The sequence below is a fragment of the Oncorhynchus gorbuscha genome, linkage group LG19 (assembly GCF_021184085.1).
Source record: "Oncorhynchus gorbuscha isolate QuinsamMale2020 ecotype Even-year linkage group LG19, OgorEven_v1.0, whole genome shotgun sequence".
Classification (NCBI taxonomy): domain Eukaryota; kingdom Metazoa; phylum Chordata; class Actinopteri; order Salmoniformes; family Salmonidae; genus Oncorhynchus; species Oncorhynchus gorbuscha.
The window spans coordinates 32,157,256-32,180,757 of NC_060191.1; the positions used below are offsets into that span (position 1 = coordinate 32,157,256).

General features: G+C 44.0%; 1 protein-coding gene across 1 annotated transcript in view; it reads left to right on the forward strand.

Annotated features, from left to right (window-relative positions):
- Positions 1-22,843, forward strand: part of rsrc1 (arginine/serine-rich coiled-coil 1) — a 216,914-nt gene extending 194,071 nt beyond the window's left edge. Inside the window, exons 8-10 of the mRNA XM_046314104.1 lie at positions 18,104-18,210; positions 19,576-19,692; positions 22,338-22,843. Coding sequence (XP_046170060.1) covers positions 18,104-18,210; positions 19,576-19,692; positions 22,338-22,430 — 317 coding nt within the window. The 3' untranslated portion in view covers positions 22,431-22,843. The remainder of the gene's footprint in view (positions 1-18,103; positions 18,211-19,575; positions 19,693-22,337) is intronic.
- Positions 22,844-23,502: the final 659 nt, after the last annotated feature.

The window sequence follows — 23,502 nt, forward strand, 5'->3', positions numbered from 1 at the left end:
TTCTCAATGGCCAACTGAATGGAAGATGTGGGCCCAGCGCTTATTAAATGCTGTGTCACCGGGGTCTTCCATGCACTCCCGCAGGAGCTCCTACAGATCAGCCCCGACAAGAACGTTACTGCTTGAACCGTTAAGAAGAACAAAATGACACCAAACGAGATGACGAGAACAGCCACCTACACTACACAAATAGATTTACAAGTCCGACAGTAGTGGTACTAATCAAAACCATTCTTGATTCATGTGGATGCTGTGATATGCACACTATTATTATACCGCAGTACACACTGACTGCTTCTGAGCAAAGTGGGTTTTTTCAAGAAGGCATCCAGATCAATACTTAACAAAGCATTCTCAACTTGAAAGTGCTGTTATTTTTGTGTCTCTTGTCTGTTTAAGTGAAATAGTGGAGTTGGAAAATGTAACTTTGGAAGAGACAACCACTAGCTATGTACACTACATGGCCAAAAGTATGTGGACATCTGCTCGTTGAACATCTCATTCCAAATTCATGGGCATTGATGTGGAGTTTGTCCCCCGTTTGCTGCTATCAACGGCCTCCACTCTTCTGGGAAGGCTTTCCACTAGAAGTTGGAACATTGTTGCTGGGACTTGCTTCCATTCAGCCACAAAAGCATTAGTAAGGTTGTGCACTGATGTTGGGGCGATTAGGCCTGGCTCTCAGTTGACGTTCCAATTCATCCCAAAGGTGTTCGATGGGGTTTAGATCAGGGCTCAGTGCAGGCCGGTCAAGTTATTCCACACCGATTTCGACAAACCATTTCTGTATGGACCTTGCTTTGTGCACAAGGCCATTTTCATTCTGAAACAGGAAAGGGCCTTCCCCAAACCGTTGCCACAAAGTTGGAAGCACAGAATTGTCTAGAATGTCATTATGCTGTAGAATTAAGATTTCCCTTCACTGGAACTAAGGGGTTTAGCTCGATCCATAAAAAACATCCCCAGACCATTAGTCCTCCTCCACCAAACTTTACAGTTGGCACTGGGGCAGGTAGCGTTCTCCTGGCATCCGCCAAACCCAGATTGGTCTGTCAGACTGCCAAATGGTGAAGCATGATTCATCACTCCAGAGAACGCGTTTCCACTGCTCCAGTGTCCAATGGGGGCGAGCTTTACACGACTCCAGCCGACGCTTGGCATTGCACATGGTGATCTTAGTTTCGGCCATTAAAACCCATTTCATAAAGCTCCCGACGTACAGTTCTTGTGCTGATGTTGCTTCAAAAGACAGTTTGGAACTCGGTTGTGAGTGTTGCAACCAAGGACAGACGATTTTTGCACGATACGCGCTTCAGCACTCGGCGGTCCCGTTGTGTGAGCTTGTGTGTCCTACCACTTTGTGCCTGAGCTGTTGTTGCTCCTAGACGTTTCCACTTCACAATAACAGCACTTACAGTTGACCAGGGCAGCTCTAGCAGGGCTGAAATTTGATGAACTGACTTGTTGGAAAGGTGACATCCTATGATGGTGGCACGTTGAAAGTCACTGAACTTTTCAGTACGGTCCATTCTACAGCCAATGTTTGTCTATGGAGATTGCATGGCTATGTGCTCAATTGTATACACCTGTCAGCAACGGGTGTGGCTGAAATAGCAGAATCCACTCATTTTAAGGTGTGTCCACATACTTTTGGCCATATAGTATATGTCTGCTGTATGTATTGCTGCCCTGACTTTTGGTTTTAGCTATGGAGTGTGATGCTACACACTAATACCAGGGTTCAGGCCAGTCTGACTCTGTCAGATGTAATGGCTGTGGTCGTCAAACCCAGTGCTCACACTCAAAAAAGTGAATGTATGTTTCATAATGAGAGCGATCAGATCTTTCCACAGTATTTCCCCACCACTAGCCCTCCTTGGTGAAGATTTGAAAAGGTGCAGATGAATCAGGTGTAGCGTGTGCATGTGTGTGGCAGAGAGAGATCAAAACCGGGGCTCATTAGACTGTTAATTCCCCTTCTTTTCACATGTGCAGTTGTTCAGAGGAGCAGGTGACAGAGGCTATAACATCATGCAGTCAATATGGAAATGAGTGTCAAATGCTTAATAACCTCAGCCATTCCCACGCACAGCCATGCCTGTTCAAAGGCATTGTGAATCCTGTGTGTGACTGCAGGATGTTATAAAGGCTAGTGTTGTTTTCCTGTGGTTTATATCTCATATGCTGGTATAACGGTAAGGTATTTGAGTCATATGAACTTCTGTCCCTATCATCACAAACCGCTGGCAGATTGGAAGATCATATATTTTAATGAGAAGTTCAATAGCTTTTTAACCCATCTCATTAGAAGGAATATATACTATGGGCTTGCTCTTTTGGCATTAAAACGAAATAACTGTTTGTTTAATTATGCGGTGTGTACGATGGGTCACTGGTTGGGGTGTGTACCTATCTGTGTGTGTCTGTGTTCTGGAGTTAGATGGCGATTAAATATTCAGAGGGGTTGCTCCCCTTCTCCCGACCCTGCTGCGGCCATTAACACATCATCACCATATAACTAGCTCTGTTGTCAATCACCAGCCCCATGCTAAAGAGGCAAATGTATGGTCTTCATCTCTGGCCTGGCCGTAGAACAGAAAAAAGCGAAGTAACAAGGGAGTGACTGGGAGAGAAAATGGCCAAACCAACAGAGATGCCTTTTCTTTTCACCTTCTACTGGAGAGGAGAACATAGTACCCACATGGACAAACGGTCGTACATTTAGTGTTCTAACGTTACACCTAGCTTGAATTAGAGTGCTGGTTAGTGGTTAGCCTTGCCTTCGTCTCTGGTAGTAGGCCAATCTATCTGCATTCATTTGCAATGTTTGAATACATATTTTCGTTGAAGTCAAACGGTGTGATTCTGCCCCATTTTAATCATGTGTAACATCCTAATGTTTTCGCTAACCTACCCCTTTTATTACACCGCACGTAAAAGTGGGCGTGCATACGGGCCACATGCGCTATCACGTTTTATAATAAATTATGGGCTCCGTATTCTAATTAAAAATAATAATTAGGCTGCTGGATAACAAACTCCTAATCTTCATGTGCCTCAATTTGTATCTTTGGTTGTAATACAAATTTTAAAAATCAGGAAATGAGAGGAAAGTGAGAGTGAGATTGGACGGACGTTGGACGCTTTAATGTAATCTTCCTGCAAATCAAATTATTTGACCTCGAAAGCCTAACAATACAAACTCCTACCGGACTGCTGTTAAATATTTAGCATGCGCCCTGTCATGAATACAAATGGGGCGCAAATTAGAATCTACAGGCGTCTGACCCCCCTATCACACCCGGGGAGCACTGGGGCTCTTGCTGCTTTAAATGTTTTAATTACTGGGCGGGCAGGAGGATCCTGCTGCAGCAGCACTTGAAGGACAAGCAGAGATATTCAGCACCTGGTAAACATCGGTGTTCCTGTGTCGATTATCTCTCTGCATCAAGTGTAATGTGGGAGATGCGCTGATGATGAGACACGGTGAATAACGTCAACGAATTGTCATGCACTTGTCATTTGGCCTAATGCCATGTTGCTACTGTAGGCTATACATGGTGGATACATTTTCCTATGAGGCTCTTCTTCCCGTAATTTCTAGGGTATCTTCTTGATGCTCCGAGAAAGCATCCTGTAATTTCTATTGTGGCTTTGACAGAATACCATTCACAGTGATTTTGATGTAAGAAAATCTGGTTTGTATTGACCTGCTATCGATCCTGGGGTGGACTCATCACTTGTCGTTTAGCGGCAGTGCTTTGCGATGGATCACCTTATTTGGTTGTTTATATGTTCAATATCAATACAATAAGGTCTTGACCATGTTGAGGAATATTACACTGACAGTTCACCCCGGTATGGCGTTTGTTTGATTCTTGGATTAAAAAGGTGAATGAATACTTCCTTATTTGGAGTGGCCAATAATTTACGCATTTATAGGCTACAGTAGATGTAAACGTTGTAAATGCTGACTTTGCAGAAACAACTGACTTTACAATATCGTCGTCCATGTAGGACTATTAGACTACTTATTCCACCGACATTTTTGTCTCTACTTAATGATGTTTGATTTGGAGTCGAATTGGTGTCCACCAGTCGATTCAACGTCCTTTTATTTTCTTCCCCCTCCCCATTCAGTTTTGCTGTTGGGCAACCCCGCATTGAAATTATTAGTTATGCCTGGCTTGTAAGCAGTTAATCAGAGTTATGGACCCTGGGGAAATACATTTGGCAGAAAATCAGTGTGAGAAGATTTAATTATCACGCGAGACCTTTTCCCTCAGCTGGCCCAGTGAACCCCAGAAACTCCCGCGCTGCTGCAGCCAAATGTGCGCGGACGCCAGCCTTCTCCCAATTTGTTCCCGCGCTCAGTGATAAGCCAAGCAATTACTGCTTTATTGATTTTTCATCACCGCAAATTTAAAGTAGATTTTTTTTTCACTCTTTGAAAAGCCATGGTGTGTGATTAAGTGAGGCCCCTTTCTACCCCCTCCATCCTTCCCTCTGAGGTTAAGGGGAAAAGTGGATCCGCGTGGCAAATTCTAATAACCCCGGGTCGACCCCTGTTGTTGTCGGATAATGTAATGCCACACGGCTTTCTCAGTGTGGGACACCCGGGGACTCAACCAAACGTCAGTGCATGGAGGGGTATCAACCGAAATGTTTAACTTGCCCTATGAAGCAAAAATGGAAGCAGCCCGCCAATACCTTTAGTAGTGTCCTATTAGCCCACATTATCCAGATGTTGCGCGCGTGCCTCTGCTGTGCACAGCACAGCTCAAGTGGATGGATGATTGACAGCACCCTTTCACCCGTGTTGATAACTAATCGTTTTACGGGTCACCCTTATCAATTACCCCGTTGTCTGTGGAGTGATGAACCTTCCTTCATATGTCACCAAAATCACAAGAAGAACATATTGATGTTGATACCGCATTTCTGTCACTGTTTTATGAAATGTATTCGTCTTTGTTGCTATCATTCAGACATTGAAAGTGATATCCTCTCAATTAAATAAATCTGATTTGTATAATGTAATTAATATGATAATAATCAATTGTCATTGGTATTCCATATTTAGTTGCTGCCCAGTAAAAGTCTACAAGTACATTATATTTCATAAGAATTTGAAATAATTGGCTAGGTCTCCCTTGTAATTAAGGTCTTTTGACTTCAACAGGATTTCTTGGAAAAATAAAGGTTTACACACAGTACCCAATGACAGGGAAACATCTAATTTATTGAAAATGAAATACAAAAATCTAATTTACATAAGTATTCACACTCCTGAGTCAAGACATGTGGTGAATCTTTCTGGGTCAGAGCTTTGCACACCTGGATTGTACAATATTTGCACATTATTCTATTTTTTTTCATTCTTCAAACTCGCTAGACAGCCATTTGAAAATAAGAATGTGGTCCTTCTGTAGCTCAGTTGGTAGAGCATGGCGCTTGTAACGCCAGGGTAGTGGGTTCGATCCCCGGGACCACCCATACGTAGAATGTATGCACACATGACTGTAAGTCGCTTTGGATAAAAGCGTCTGCTAAATGGCATATATTTTCAAGTCTTGCCATAGATTCTCAAGCCATAACATTCAATGTCAACTTGGTAAGCAACTCCAGTGTATATTTGGCCTTGTGTTTTAGATTATTGTCCTGCTTAAAGGTGCATTTGTCTCCCAGTATCTGTTGGAAAGCAAACTGAGCTAGGTTTTCCTCTAGGATTTTGCCTGTGCTTAGCTCTATTCTGTTTCTTTTTATCCTAAAAAAAACTCCATAGTCCTTGCCGATGACAGGCATACCCATGACATTAACAAAATAATAGATAAACAAAAAATTATGCAGCCACCACCATGTGAAGAGTGATACTATATGAAGAGTGGTACTCAGTGACTTGTTGTTGGATTTGACCCAAACATAACGATTTGTATTCAGGACATGAAGTTCATATCTTTGCTGTGTTTTTTGCAGTTTTCTTTAGTGCCTTAATGCAAACAGGATGCATGTTTTGGAATATTTTTATTCTGTACAGGCTTCCTTCTTTTCACTCTGTCCTTTCGGTTAGTATTGTGGAGTAACTAAAATGTTGTCGATCCATCCTCAGTTTTCTCCTAAACAGCCGTTAAACTCTAACTGTTTTAAAGTCACCATTGGCATCATGGTGAGTACCCAGAGCGGTTAGGAACGATGCCTGTATCTTTGTAGTGACTAGGTGTATTGATACACCAAAGTGTAATTAATAACTCCATGGTAAAAGGGATATTCACGGTCTGCTTTTTAAAAATGTAGACCCATCTACCAATAGATGTTGACCCATCTACCCTTCTTTGTGAGGCATTGGAAAACCTCCCTGGTCCTTGTGGTTGAATCTGTGTTTGAAAGTCGTTGCTCGACTGAGGGACCTTAAAAAGATAATTGCATGTGTGGGGTACAGAGATGAAGTAGTCATTCAAAAATCATGTTTAGCACTATTATTGCACATAGAGTGAATCCATGCAACTTATTATGTGACTTGTTAAGCACATTTTTACACCTGAAATTATATAGGCTTTCCATAACAAAGGGGCTGTTAAGACATGTAATCTTTTCATTTTGAATTCATTTGTAAAAAAAAAATAATCTAAAAACATAATTCCACTATGACATTATGGGACAGTGTGTGTAGGCCAGTGAGACACAATCTCAATTTAATCCATTTTAAATTCAGGCTGTGACACAAAAAAAAGGAAAAATTCAAGGGGTGTGAATACTTTCTGGAGGCACTGTGTGTATTGTGTGTGCCGTTATATGGACCCCTAGACGATGGAGTGGTAGGGCCTGTCTGTGTCTGGACAGGGTCACACTCACATTGAGAAGTATGCAGGCGCAGGATGGCCAGGCTCTCTCACAAACACACACACACACACTGCTGCTGCAGGAAATCTCCCTGGGTGGCAGCCAGCCATGTGGCCCTCTAAAGTTTTAATTGTCAGACAGAGTTCATAGACGAGCCTGGAGGCGGGTCTTGTTTTTCTACCCTGTATAAGAGTGTTTGTAAATGCGGGTAGATGCCATTGCTCCGGTCAGTTTTCAAGGTGGGAAAGGGGTTTCCTGGGACAGGGTTAAAGTGTGTGGGGTGTGTGTGGGCGGGGGGCTCATTCGCACCTCATCAAGATGTAACCGGTGGTCCCAGACAAGACAGAAGGGGCTGTGGGGGACTAGGACTGGGGGTGGTAGAGCAGACCACTACGGCTGGGATAGGGTGACACTGGGTGACATGTAGAGGGGAAGGTTCACAGCCAGGACTTCGCAGGGCCAGGGCCCGGGTCCACCCCCAGACCTGGCTAGGGAGGGAGGGTGTGAATGAGTGACTGGGCTAATATGATGTGTTCTGTCAGTTTTCTCATCGAAAGCAGCGAGAAGGGAACCTCAGTTTTATGTTTGCCATTCCATCCAGAGGTTGTTTCACTTTAGATATTGAAGAGTTTAATATTTTAAACTTATTTATTTATTTTAAAATCTGAAATGAAAATGATTTACAAACGACTTGCACGCACACAAACAATCACACAGGCACAGTAGTTAGTTGAGTATCATCTATATTCACAATAGGCTTAGGTTCACAATCCGGTTAGGTTGTTCAGGTAACAGTTTGGTCTAGTGGGACACGTACTTGCTTCGAATGACAATTGAATTGTCATTTGAAAATGGACCCTTTTTACCACTGAAAAAGGAACTTATCATTCCTAAAGCCCAGTTGCTTGAATGCGTCATGAGGTCAGTGTTTTTCTGTGTTTCTGTCGTAAGTCCTACTTCATTAAGGTAAAGTGCAGGGTGATGCCGGTAAGGTAATCAATTAACCGTCTTAAGTTTATTAGGCTAAGAGGGGTTGGGAGGGAGTGGCACATGTTTAATTACCAGCCCCCCACCCAGGACCCACACACACCCCTCATCATGGCCATGACCTTTCGCTAGTTGAGATGGTCCAAAGCAGATCCTGAATCTGGCTACATAGAACCAGCCAGAGCCGCCTCAGGTTTGAAGAGGGAGATAGGGAGGAAAACGGGTGAAAATAGAGAAAGGAAATCAATTATGGGGTGGGGGGAGTTAGATGTCAACAAGGCTGTAGGTCACCAGTGTTGTTTGTGTGTGTATGTTGTTTTCCTGGATTCTTGATTACATCATTTTCATTTTAAAGACCGTGCTCCAATTAAGTAATTAGTTGTCCAGGTGTTTCTTTAATTACCGGATCTGTTCTTAAGACATGCTGAGCAGACATGCTGACCAGACCAGGATGAGAGTGAAGAGCACTGCACCCCCTCCAAATCACTCACTCACTCTCTCTCACACACACACACACTTGCATACACACATACTCACACGCTAGCAGTGTACACTTACACACTCATAGTGTTCAAATAACTTTATCAATTAAATATACTGGTAAATTGTAAATTATTTCTCATAAAGGGTATTACTCCATGTTTCGATTAAAGCTGGACTGCGGTTGAAACATGCATTTGAATCAGCCATTAAGCAAGATAATCATGTTTGAACATTACAATAAAATAATATTTTAGTATTGCACTCCCTCATAATGCACATGCACTAAAACACACTCATACACACAGAGAGGGTCTGGTCTTGAAGACGTCACGGTTCAGCCTGTGAAAGCTTCACATTTTAGTGGCACGCCGTGATACAGCACAGACACTGGCTGTCTGCTGACACCCTCACCTTACAGACACACACAGACAGGGAGTCACACAAACACACGGACACACACACACCTGTCTCTAGTTAACCCATAGTGCAGTCTGCACCCCTCGCCCACATATTCCCCCCCCCCCCATCTAAACACCCACCCAGCTTGACAGTGCACTGGGCAGGGTAAGTGGACAGATCTGAAATCCCTCTTCCTTTCATGGTAAATAGAAGGCTTATGGCTCAAGTATTAGGGCTGCGTCTTAAATAACAACCTATTTGTATTTATTGCACTATCCATAGGGCTCTGGTCCTAAGAAGTACAATATAGGGCATGGTGTCATTTGAGACGCAGCCTGGGAGCACTGTAATGCGGTCTCTTGTGACTCTAGCACTGCCATTTGAATGTGTTGTGGAAATAGGACATTTTGAATTTGTATTTGACATCTTTAATAACCTGATAAATATAGGTATTGCTGTCTGTCTCCTTGTGCTGTTTCTGCCTATGTGTACAGTCATGGCCAAAAGTTTTGAGAATGACACAAATATTAATTTTCACAAAGTCTGCAGCCTCAGTTTGTATGATGGCAATTTGCATATACCCCAGAATGTTATGAAGAGTGATCAGATTAATTGCAATTAATTGCAAAGTCCATCTTTGCCATGCAAATGAACTGAATCCCCAAAAATCATTTCCACTGCATTTCAGCCCTGCCACAAAAGGACTAGCTGACATGTCAGTGAATCTCTCGTTAACACAGGTGTGAGTGTTGATGAGGACAAGGCTGGAGATCACTCTGTCATGCTGATTGAGTTCGAATAACAGACTGGAAGCTTCAACGGGAGGGTGGTGCTTGGAATCATTGTTCTTCCTCTGTCAACCATGGTTAACTGCAAGGAAACGTGTGCCGTCATCATTGCTTTGCACAAAAACGGCTTCACAGGCAAGGATATTGCTGCCAGTAAGATTGCACCTAAATCAACCATTTATCGGATCATCAAGAACTTCAAGGAGAGCAGTTAATTTGTTGTGAAGAAGGCTTCAGGGCACCCAAGAAAGTCCAGCAAGCACCAGGACCATCTCCTAAAGTTGATTCAGCTGGGGGATCGAGGCAACACCAGTACAGAGCTTGCTCAGGAATGGCAGCAGGCAGGTGTGAGTCATCTGCACGCACAGTGAGGCAAAGACTTTTGGGGGATGGCCTGGTGTCAAGAAGGGCAGCAAAGAAGCCACTTCTCTCCAGAACAAAAAATATGGGAAAGACTGATATTCTGCAAAAGGTACAGGGATTGGACTTCTGAGGACTGGGGTAAAGTCATCTTCTCTGATGAATCCCCTTTCCGATTGTTTGGGGCATCTGGAAAAAAGCTTGTCCGGAGAAGACAAGGTGAGCGCTACCATCAGTCCTGTGTCATGCTAACAGTAAAGCCTCCTGAGACCATTCATGTGTGGAGTTGCTTCTTAGCAAAGGGAGTGGGCTCACTCACAATTTTGCCTAAGAACACAGCATGGTACCAACACATCCTCAGAGAGCAACTTCTCCCAACCATCCAGGAACAGTTTGGTGATGAACAATGCCTTTTCCAGCATGATGCCATAAGGCAAAAGTGATAAGGGGCTCGGGGAACAAAACATCAATATTTTGGGTCCATGGCCAGGAAACTCCCCAGACATTAATCCCATTGAGAACTTGTGGTCAATCCTCAAGAGGGGGGTGGACAAACAAAAACCCACAAATTCTGACAAACTCCTAGCATTGATTATGCAAGAATGGGCTGCCATCAGTCAGGATGTGGCCCAGAAGTTAATTGACAGCATGCCAGGGTGGATTGCAGAGGTCAAGAAAAAGAAGGGTCAACACTGCAAATATTGACTCTTTGCATCAACTTCATGTAATTGTCAATAAAAGCCTTTGACACTTATGAAATGCTTGTAATTATACTTCAGTATTCCATAGTAACATCTGACAAAAATATCTAAAGACACTGAAGCAGCAAACTTTGTGGAAATTAATATTTGTGTCATTCTCAAAACTTTTGGCCACGACTGTATGTTTGATTGTTGTGTTTTGTGTGGGTCCCAGAAAGAGAAGCTATCGCTAAAGTCACAGCTAATGGGGAATTCACATTGAAACAAATAATAGGTGTTGCGTTATCAAATGTCCTCCACTCTATTAATTTACCCAAAAAAGCATAGAGATAAGAATTGAAAAGAATGGACTTGGAATCTCTGACTGTGGCAATTGACTGATAAACTCATGGGTACACTCACAATGGCTGCCTGGTATTGTAGTGCAATAATTTCCACGGTATTTAGCAATGTTTTATCAACTGATGCTGGATTCCCATAGTAATATAGAATGTTCATTCAAATAATACTAACTCGACAAATCACAGCACAGATTGAAGGGTACAGTTCCTGCTTTAACTTCCTGGCATGGGTACCCTCAAAATGGCTGCCAGTACACCCATCATGCCACCATTGACTTGAATGGAGACGCCTTTAATATTAATTCTTTTTTTCAATGCAAAAGAGTGAGTGTGAAAATGTGTGTGTGCGTGACATGGCATCATTCTTTATCTATCTGATCCCAAGGTCTATAGCCATAACAGACTGCAGACAGGTGTGGAGTGTCACCCCACTGATTATAGGGGTTGATTGAGGAGAGAGAGGGATGATGGGAAATTAGAAATAGAGATGTTGGAGGAGATAGGAGGTGCTGGGCGTGTGGCGGCGGTGTCTGCCTGTCATTAGGCTCTGTGTTAGGGTAATTCATTCATTATTGGTCCCTTTATTGAGTGAAGAGTGGAGATGATGCTTATCTCTCTAGGAGACATCGGCGAGGCCAGGACGCACAAGGTGTCTGTCCTCAGCTACTCTGACTAGGACACTGGCTGTCAATATGGGGTCACGTACTCAGGAACTATTCTGGGCCGGAGATCATCCATCCAACCTTCATCTATCTCTCCGTCTGTCTATCCTTCCAACCTTCAACCATCTGTACATCCATCCATCTTAAACCCTACTGAAAATGTAGGCTACACATAAAAAAACATTTGAAAAGATGAGATTGTATTAATAGCAATGTCATTTAAACACATTTGTGCTTCAGGTTAAACTCAGGGCTCAGGAGAGGGCTGTCATAGTCTTTCTGTTGCTGTTCAGTTTAAAGTATTGTGATAGGTGAGCATTTAGAGTGAGCATTGGGTTTAGTATAGAGGGATCCCCTGAGTTGCTAGTGGGGCTCCCAGATTTACACAGAGGTCAGTGGTCATGATTGGTGTATGTGGGACATTAGTGTTGTGACAAGCGACTTCAGGGGTCACACTGAAAATGACAGTGATCAAGGAGAGGGTCCACCCAGGGCAATTGACACAGTGATAAGGATGTTAGGATCATGGGAGCTCGGCACGCGTCGCTTACGTATTGATGGGACGTGTATGTTTTGAGGAGGAGGGGATGCTTGGTTGATAAGGAGCTGTGTGTGTGTGGTCCCATGGGGACCCTGCGATGCGGCTGTGGCAGCATCATTAGAACAGCTCGGGCCACCTGCTGTGGTACTGGGCGGTCCCCTCCCTCCCTTGGACATCTGGCCCAGGCTGCCACTGTGTCTCCCTGGTGTGAACCCCCAAAACCCCCAGCCACAGGGGCCAGCATGATGTGTTAGCATGCATAGCACAGCAGCACTGTAGATCACAACACTTCAACATAACACATCACAGAGCAGAATGTAACATCACACAACAGCACCCCACGGCAGCATGCTTTGTCACAACACAACAGTTCAACGTAACAGCACAGCTCGGCAGCGTAAGACAACTTGTCAGACAACACAGCGAAACAGTACACATCACATAAGAGCATATAACAACACAAACAAATCCGATCACAGTACAGCTCAACACATTTACATTTAAGTCATTTAGCAGACGCTCTTATCCAGAGCGACTTACAAATTGGTGCATTCACCTTATGACATCCAGTGGAACAGTCACTGTCTTATTATTTCTCCCCCCTGAGTTGGGTTATCAAGTGTATGGGTGATCCCTCTCTATCACTATTATGGGACAGCTTGCACACATACCCCTCTTTTGCCAATGATGGTTCTTGGAATGCAATGATAGTCAAATCATCTCTATGTGGTTCATATAATGATGGGTTGAGTCAACTTGCACTGGTTTTTATCTGCTGTTATTTACCCATCTGATGTTATTTTCTTTGTGTTACTCTTTCTGTTTCTCTCCCATTTCTCTTGCTTACCACTGCCTTTTTTCCCTTGCTCTCTCTCTCGCTTTCTCTATCCAACTCCCTCTCCTCCCCTCATTGAGATCTCATTTGTCAAGGCCGGGAGCAGCAGACAGGCAGCAGGGTATTAGTTATGCAAATATTGACGTGCCGCTTTGGCCTGGTAGCTATCAATTGAAATCAGCAAATCGATGGGCCTAATAGCTCCTCATTACGCACTTGATGCATTTTCAGGGCTAGCATCAGAAGCTGTCAGCGCGCCGTAATCAATGCAGTCCAGAACTATTACCTGACCACCGGGCCAGACACATTTTTAATAACCCAGCCTTTGTTTCTGTTTTTTTCTTTTTCTCTGGGCAGCGATGGGCTGGCTAAGAATGTGTTTTAAGATTTACTGAGTCATCTGTGAGGAGATAAATACCTGCAGGTAGCACTCACGTGTGCGTGTGTACACACACATTACTAGCACACACACACACACACACAATGGCTTTGGTTTACACTGATGAAGAGCTAAGCTAAATCACTGGGGGTTCACTTTGGGGGACACTCCCAAACAGACAGGGCCAGATGGATAGATAAAAAATGTGTCTTTTAAGGGTGAATGCTGGTTAATGGATTTTAAGATTCTATTGAATTGATATGTATCTTCATGCATAAACTCGGAGTTCGGGCAGATATATGAAAATTGTACAGTTGGCCTGGTTTTGCTCCACTGTTACTTTATTTCATTAATCGGACATTTGGGTTGAACGTGGATTTTTGGGTTAGTGATAACTTGGATGTTTTCGGACTGAGAAGATCAGTGTTCATCCAATTTGGTTTGGATGTAATCCCAGACCCAGTCATGTATTAAACAACATGTTTAGGCCTCAAGAAGGAACACTTTGATGCCTAAGGAAGTGCTACAGTATTTCAGTGTATAGCTATCTCAATGCCCCCTAGCGCTGAATAAAACGAACCGTTTGATGCCAAGTGAACCGTGTGTTCAGTGTACTTAGCTTAGCGCGAGGTTACGCAAACAACAAGAGCAACGCACAGGTAGGCCAAGACCCACAGGGGATCCACCAATAGGAACATAGCTGCTCCGGTTGCTCTGTTACCCTGGCGTACCGGTAAGGAAGATGGTAAACAGAGGTGAGTAAAAGTGTGTGTACAGTATCTGTGTATGTCTCTCTGTGTGCATGTGCATGACTGTGTGTGTACATCTGCATGTGTGTGTGTTGTGGCAGGGATAAATCATTGGAGGCGAGGGTTATTGGAAATGCAGGGAGATGAAAGACTGAAGAAGCCAGTAATTGCCTTAAAGATCAGACTACAAAGCATTACTTTAGATTTTACTAGGCCAAGCCGGCAACAAAAGAGCGGGTAATTTATGAGCTCAGTGTAAAAGAATAGCATAATTGCATTAAAAATGTATGATAATGAGCCCTAAAATGGGGAAGGTGGTTATTATGAAAGTTTGCATTCATCTTTCGCAGCTTGACTGATGGCTAGTGGCTTGATTAATGCCTTAATTTCTATCAATTAGCGAGCAACAACAAAAAATGGAATGCGAGGCGATTCCCCTAAATTGAGCATTGAATTACATATTTTACTGCAGTGATAAGAGGGGGGGGGGACTCTGGTACTCACTGGAGCCGGGACACTGATGAGGGAGGTTGTGTGTTTCTGTCTGCTGTCTTTTGCCGTATGTACTGCACATGCAATTTCTTTAATGGTGTTTGTGTTAATGCAGTGTTATTTTATGAAACAACAGGGGTCTTGCTCTGGACCGACAGGACCACGTAGGATCATTCCCTGTAGTAGCGCCAGCCATCCCAACCGAAGCCAGCTCTACTCTGTCCAACTACATCCGCCATGTCAACAGTAGTCACATTTGTTTGCCGTTTTAACCCACTCACATTTTTTATTTCTTATTTTAATGTCACCATTAGGGTGGTCTTTGCTTGTCTTACCGCAAATATAACTCCAAAGCACCTTTTTGAATGTACTTTTAATTTGTGACCGACCTCTACACAGCGCACAGTTCGTTTCTCTTATTTATTTGCTCGGGCAAAATGAGTGCCGTCGTAATTTAGCTTGCGAGGTATGCGCTCAATTACTGGAATTAATCATTAGCAGCAATATATTCTGCTCTCGCTGTTACTGATTGACAACGGTCTGGCACTGTAAAAATCTGGAGTAAAACAGCGCTATCCTCTGTTTGGATTCTGTCACTGCAGCAGAAACGACATCTTGCTCTCCCTCTCTCTCTCTTTCCCTCGCTGACACACACACACACACACACACTTTCTGTCCCGGATGGCTCAGGAAATCTGCTTTCTTTCATTGGTGTTACTGATTTTCTCTCCTCTCCACCTTCTTAATCAATGAAGTAGACAAACAGCTATTTTGAGGGCACAATACACTATTGATTCCAGGTTGCTCATCAGGATGCTGTTGGACTAATTTTGGTAATGAGTTTGCAAGTGTTTTCTGCCCGTCCCACACACTTAACACACACACATGCACATACACACACAGCCTAAGAGGCAGATCAATCACTAACCATTATTAAGCTCATTATAACCAGTGAAGACAAGGATGAAAAATGTAAGGACTCTCAATATAGTCTAGTGTATTGATCATTCTGGTTTGACACCCCCAACAGGTCACTCATAATGGTCATAAAACCATTTAAAGGCCTACTTCACTGTTTACAGCCATTTTTGGATGGATAACTGTATGGAGAATCATACTGCAGTTGAATGAAAATATTGAGCTGTCGTTAACGTGCTGTACATTGAAGGCATTCTTTCTAGTCTTTTCCTGTCTCTTTATGTCCCCCTCTCGCTTCTCTCTGTCTTTCTCTCATCGCCGACAGACGAGCCCTGCCAGTAATGTGGGGACAATTGAGTCATGCCGCTAAATTAATTAGCCGGATAATGTGTCAATATTCAATATTAACTTTGACCCCTCTGCTCTCCACTCCGCTGCTCGGCCTGCGCGGGTATTGATTTTTGTCTGGTCTGTATCTGGTCCCGGCCTTCTCTCTCAAAGTCCATTATTTTTAATTTTTCGATGAAATACATATCTTTCCCCACTGACATCTGTCAAACCGCATATGGAAGTCATTTTATCTACCAATAATGTGTTTGTCAAAAAGTATGAGGCTTTAATGGATTCCGTGGGCCTCGTCCATCCACTCTGTCACCTGCTCGACGGGCTGTCATTGATATATCTGGGCAGATAGGGTGGGAGGGGGCTACTGTGTGTGTGTGTGTGTGTGTGTGTGTGTGTGTGTGTGTGTGTGTGTGTGTGTGTGTGTGTGTGTGTGTGTGTGTGTGTGTGTGTGTGTGTGTGTGTGTGTGTGTGTGTGTGTGTGTGTGTGTGTGTGTGTGTGTGTGTCCTTTATTAAGACTCTTACCTCAGAGTGCAAAGGGTGAATTCATCGATCACTGATTGAATAAACGGGATTCATGGTGACCAGTTGACGGATTTGTCTCTCCTTCAAACTTGGACACACACATATGCGCACAATACTCCTGATGATGCTGTGGCTGTCATGTGAAGGACAGGCCACAGTCTTCAGGAGGATATTGGGCCGGCGCTCCCGTTCTCCCTCTTGCTGCACATTCAAGGATAATAACTACTTTTGGAGACGCCACATCTATTTTTCTTTCTCTTCTTCTCGTCACGTAACAAGACATACTTTCATGGATGGGAGGCTTAATTCCAGTTGTCAGTCAGTTGTCCAATTATCCCAGTAAATATAAATGGAAAAAAAGTTTGTTTGAACAACATTATGTCCTCCTATTTTGTTACTTTTACCTCACTGTGTGTGCACGCGTGCGTGCCTGCAGTGTGAACTGAGGCAAAAATTGAGAAGTGTGTGTGTGTTACTGTGCCGCTCACATTTACCAAATGAAATATGAATCTATTCATTAAACACGCTCCCCAGAAAGATCTGTTGTGACAATTTCTCTGTGACAGTTAATGGATGCATTTTAATTCCTGTCATTAGCTCAAAATGGTGCATCTTCGGTGTGAGTGTGTGTATTTGTCCGTGTATGTGTGTGTGTTCTTGTGCGCACTCAATTTTACGCATCTGTGTTTTTCATTGTGAGCCATTACAGCCCACACCTGTGAATTGAAACTCTTTCATTTCCCTACCAGGTACTGTAGTCACAGCTTCTGTTATTGAAGTATATGCAGACTCACTGGAGGTCTCTCTCTGTGCACCTCTCTCTTCTACATGGAACTCAGACAGGAGTGTCTCTCAGATTGACAGCTAGATAGATGGAATTGTGCAGGGGAGGATGAAAGGATAGGTAAGCGATGGATGAATATTGACTGATTGGTGGAGAGATTGACAGGCGAAAGAAGAAAAGTGTTGTTCAGACTCTTACAGCTCCTACCTTTCCAGACACACGTTCATAAATCAAAAATGTGCCTTCCGCCTATGTCTTTTTAATTTGATGCGTAACATTTTGATTTATTTAGATTTTTTCACATTTTAAATAGTTTCATTGTAAGAGAATCGGCTGTGCTCACTGAGATTTGCTTAAAGGGGAATCAACAGTTGAAACAATAACATAGCGGATACCCCACCTCTGTTTTGGTAAACAGCTGAGGGATGAGCCTGGTGAAATGAAACTACTCTTAATTTCATAGACAGGGCTTTTGAGGCAATGACTGATCATCCAATATATCACACTTATAGTTTTCCTAAATATACTGTGATCCTCACGTACATCCCAAATGCACTAATTTTGGCACATAGGGCTCTGGTCAAATTAGTGCACAATATAGGCAATAGGGTGCCATTTGGGACAGATCAACCTTCTCTGTTGTTTGTTTGTTTGTCTTGTTTCATGGAGGTAGGCCCCAGCCCTGACCCCTGTCAAGACCCCCTATCTAATCTCTCCTTTAAAATAATACAGAGATTTGGTCACATCAGAGATTTCTTAGCAGGTGCCAAAGAGCATTACTACCAGAGAACCTGGACATCAACCTGGAGTCAAGCATCCTAAATGTAATTGGTTCACTTCCCCTGATGTCCCTGCTGTGTCAACGTGACTCGAGGGTGACTAACAAATCCCAGTGTGTGTGACCTCTCCCCCCCTAACACTGCTAACTTCTTCCTCCTCTCTCTCTCTCGCTCTCTTTCTGTGTTTCTGTTTCCAGAGGGGACGTCGCTGGTGGAGCAAGTGCGAAGGATAAAGGACATTGAGGCCATTGAGAGCGAATCCTTTGTTCCCCAGGCTTTCAAATCATCCCGAGACAGTGTCAAGGTGCGTTTTCTCTTTCTCCTTCACTTCTTTCACTCTCTTATTAGATTTTTTTCCTCCCCCCTCCAGTTTTTATTCCATCTGTCCGAGGGCGGCTCCCGGACCCAAATTAAACCATTCCCATTCAATGCCGTTTGCTCCATCCGTTTGTTCAGGAGGAGAGAGGGGGCCTGCCGGGACTGTTTTTTTTTTTTATCTGCTCGGCCACCACAAAAGCCACTGCGGCGGGCCTCTGTCCCTCGCACTCTCTCTCTGTCTCCACAGACACAGCGGCAGAAGCACAGAAGTCATTATTGAAATGCTCCTGCCTGAGAAAACGTGGAGGATATTAGATTTGTTGGCAATCATTGCCGATCCTGGGAGGGTTAGGACTAAAGGTGACAGTCCAAGTGGAGCTGGTTGATAGATTACACCAGGCACTGGGACCGGGACCTGTGTCTACCACTCTGTGCTGTTGCTCTTTCTTTCTTTATCTCTCTCTCTCGTTCACTCATCACGGCTCTACCTGGCCCGTGTAAGTGGTGTGATAGGCAAAGGGAGGCGATAGTGTAGTTGAATGCACTGATTGTAAGTCGCTCTGGATAAGAGCGTGTGCTAAATGACCAAAGTTTAAATGTAATTGAGATACTTCTTGAAGTTAAGGGTCCTCAGCTCAGAAGCACAGTCCCTAACCGGAGGCTCCCAGGGGCCAAACACCTGCAGCCCTCTCCAGTTAGCACTCAATTAGCCACCGATGTACACCCGGCATCTTCAAATAGAGGCCCTAATAAAATAATGAGGATACAGGGTGTAAGTCAAGCTCTAAACCCTTTCCATCAGGCTCCACATGCATGCACATACACTCTCCTCAGTTTTGGTTTTTATTTATTCACACCAAAGAAAAACGGTGTCCCTCCCAGCTGCAGGCAGTGAATGTGTTAAACAAAGTTGCGCTCACACACACACAGCTCAGAAGACCCAGTTAGTACTTCAGACCTATACTCCCACTGCCATCTTCTGGCCAAACACGAACACTGCATCTGCTGGATTTGTCATTGCTCTGCACTAGTGGTGTTCTAGCTTGTTTGTGCAAGCAGCACATTTGTCGTTCTTGTCAGACAATTTGAGGTGATGAATAAATGGGATATTACACTACTATACCATGTGATTGATATGTGTAATCTGACTTGGTGTGATGTAGAATTCCAAAATTCTGGTTACTTTCCCAAAATGCCTAGGTTTTCCAGAAATGCCGACTAGACGATTCCTGGAATTAGGAGGGAATAAGCAGGAAGTGTAGAATCACCTAACCAGGATATCTGGAGAACCTGGGAAGTTTGCAGCCCTTGTGTAATGTTAGATCAACTGGCATTCTGTATGTGTTTTTAGACCGAATCAGTGAAAGTCGAGCAGGAACCGGACGACCCACCTCTGCTCCTAACAGACGTGAGCTCTCTACCTACCACAATCCGCTACAACGACAGCGACACGCTAGCACACCCCAGTGTAAGTTCTCCCCTATCACACAAACACACTCTTTTCTGATTGGGACACACACATGCACACACACACACACACACACACACAGAGGAATATGAAAGGTTACTGGAGTATTGCAGAGATTGTCTCACGGTGTTGGGCTCACTTATCACCCACACATGTCCCCTCAGAATCTTTCACACACACACACACACACACACACACACACACACACACACACACACACACACACACACACACACACACACACACACACACACACACACACACACACACACACACACACACACCTACCCCATGACGATCAAACATTTCCATCCACACAGAGTCAGGCCTTAGAATAGGAAATTAAGCCTAACTTTAGACCCTACCCCCCCACCCCTCCTTGGAAGAGCTGTGTGGAGTCATTTATCTCGCCGCGGGGGAAAGTGAGTTAGCCCTGACACATACAGATCAAGCTCACGACAGCCTGATCTATGGCAGCAATATGCCCCAGGCGGGGGAGAGCCAATCAGGAATAATGATTCCCCATTACCCCTACTGTAGATACTGTCATCTCAAACTCGTTACTGCTGCGACTCCCCAGAACCTGGGCCATGGGAGTGGGGGGGGCTGATCTAGTCATCGTGTCGAACCCTAGATAACACACAGCGAACGGTGTACACCCCATACTGTGGTTTAGGCCGTGTGTGTGTGTCTGCGTCGTCGTGTTTAAGGTGAGAAATTAGTGATTTACAAGGCCATTACACACCAGAAACTGCATATTTAGCTCTCCTAAGCTATCAGACTCACGTTGGATAAATCAAACGTCATTATATACACACAGAGACAATGGATATGAAGAGATGGAGGTGATCTGTCTTTTGAAGGGGTTTTTCTTTGTCAGGCGGGCCCGTGCTCTGTGAAAGGCTGCTGTGGATCTTTAGGGTGTCTTTAACCTCCAAATTGTAGAAAACAAAAAATAGAAACCTGCACTTACATTTGCCTTAAGTGAATTGTGTGACCAGGTTGTAATCATATGGTTCCCTTGACAAATGTTCTTATCAAGGCAGAGAATGTAGGCCTCTTGGTAGGGTTTCAAAATTCTAACAAAGATTTTGGATAACCAGGGAATTTTGGAAAAGATACTGGATTTTTGTGTTCCTACTTCTTAGTGTACTGCACATGATACTCAATGGGGAAAATAAATTATCCATTCTAGACAATAATCCATACATAATACATATACTAGACACACACATCTCTGGACAGTTTATTAGGTACACCCAAACCCCCCTTGGCCTCGAATAGCCTGAATTCTTTGCGCCATGGATTCTACAACCTGTACCGGGCAGGACGGGTCCATTGACAGGGTGGCGTACCTAATAAACTGTCCGGTGAGGGTACTTCTGTCACTCACCACAGCCATGCAGCCCCAGTAGTATCCCATCATGGCTAATCTGACCTGGGTTCAAAAAAGTGATTTATTTTTTAAATACTTTGAGCGTTCAATTGAGCCTGTCCGAAGTTCCTGGTGAGTGGGGTTTGCACTTTTGGGATTATTCCATTGGTTACGCTGTGCAAGCCACATATACACGAGTTGCTGGTCCATGTTGACTCCAATGCTTCCCACAGTTTTGTCAAGTTGGCTGGAATCCTTTGTGGACCATTCTTGATTACACAAGGGAAACTGTTGAGTGTGAAAAACCCAGCAGCATTGAGTTCTTGACACAAACTAGTGCGCCTGGCACCTACTACCATAACCCATTCAAAGGCACTTAAGTATTTTGTCATTCACCCTCTGAATGGCACACACATCCATGTCTCAATTGTCTCAAAGCCTAAAAATCCTTCTTTAACCCATCTCCTCTTCATCTACACTGTTTTGAAGTGGATTTAACAAGTGACATCAATAAAGGATCATAGCATTCACCTGGTCAGTCTGTCATTGAAAAAGCAGGTGTTCCTAATGTTTGGTACACTCACTCATCCAAATTGACTTACAGCAGTGAGTGCTTATAATTTTTGCATGGGTAGCCCTCATAGGGATTCGGACCCACGACCCTGCTGTTGCTAACGCCATGTTCATACCAACTGAGCCACGTAGGACCATGTCAGGCAAGCTAAAGGAAGCACCTTTCAATCAACACAGGTCTGTGGCTGACTCGTGGTCAAGTTATGGCCATGTGCCAGGTTGGGGTCAATGCTGGGTTAGTTCAGTAGGGCCCGTGTGTCAGGCTCATGACCATTGTGGCAGGTGTGCTGCCCAGACCAGTTGCGGGGGGGGCCTTCACTTTGACACATCCTGTGTGAAAAAGCACACCGAGCGCCGGGAAGAGGTGGCACTGTATGACGGAGCACCACACCAGAGTGAGCTCAGTCAGGATCATTGCAGACGCCCATGCCCCCCCATTGCAGACACATGCACGCAAGCACACACAGACACATGTACACCTTTCTAGAGGTTATCTGATTGTTGCACCCACTCATCCCTCGCTTTCTCAACCACACATCTCCCCTCAGATTCTTTCACATGCAGAAATGCACACACACTTTTCTCCAGACCCTGTCACTCACCCCTATAACTTTCATGTCTGGTTGTTTGTGTGTTCTGTTATCTACCCATATGTGTCTAACCAGTGTCCTTTGCTCCTTTCTGTGTTCTCCTCTAGTTGTTCCTGGACAAGGAGAAGGCCGAGGAGCTGTGGCTCAACAGGCTGATGTCCCTCCGCCAGGAGAGGCTCATGGGAAGTCCTGTGCCCTGATTGGACCAGCAGCTCCCCGGACCAATAGAATCGTCTGAACTGAGGAAACTTTGGTCCTGGACTAAATCCACCTGTCCTCACCATGAGTAGGGACAGGAGTTTTTCCTGACCGCATGACCTGGCTCTAGTTAGTCTATCCTTGTCAGGTCATACAGTCAGGAACAACTCCCTGTTCCTAAACATAAACCTTTATAAATGTCTATTGAACCTCTCATTCACTGGACTGTCAGGAAACTTCTGTCTTTTTCAGAAGATTCATATTTAGTTGATTTGTTTATCCCAAATTAGTTGAAATGATACATAGAAAATGTCTGTTGGCTGTATCAAACGTTGATCAATTGTGTTTGAGTTCAATTTGAATAAATAAATAAATATTCTAAATATTTCTTCTCCCCGGTGAAGAAAAGCCTTGATTAGTAGACTGATTCCTATTTAATAGACTATTTGAACCTGATGTTTCTCAGGCTACAGCGCCTTCAGAAAGTATTCACACCCCTTTACTTTTTCCACATTTTGTGTTACACTTTTAATTTAAAATGGATTAAATTGAGATTTTGTTGTCAATGGCCTATACATAATACCCCAGTTTGCTTAACAATTCACATAATGAGTTGCATGGACTTTGTGTGCAATAATAGTGTTTAACATACTTTTTGAATGACTACCTCATCTCTGTACCGCACACATACAATTATCTGTAAGGTTCCTCAGTCGAACAGTGAATTTAAAACCACCACAAAGGCAACGGAAGTTTTCCAATACCTCGCAAAGGGCACCAGTTGGTAACCAGCATGGCTACCACAGCATTCTGCAACGATACGCCATACCATCTGGTTTGCGCTTAGTGGGACTATCAATTGTTTTTCAACAGGACAATGACCCAACACACCTCCTGGCTGTGTAAAGACTATTTGACCAAAGAGGAGTGTGATGGAGTGCTTCATTAGATGACCTGACCTCCACAATCACCCAACCTCAACCCAATAGAGATGAGTTGGAGCGCAAAGTGAAGGAAAAGAAGCCAACAAGTGCTCAGCATTTGTGGGAACTCCTTCAAGACGGTTGGAAAAGC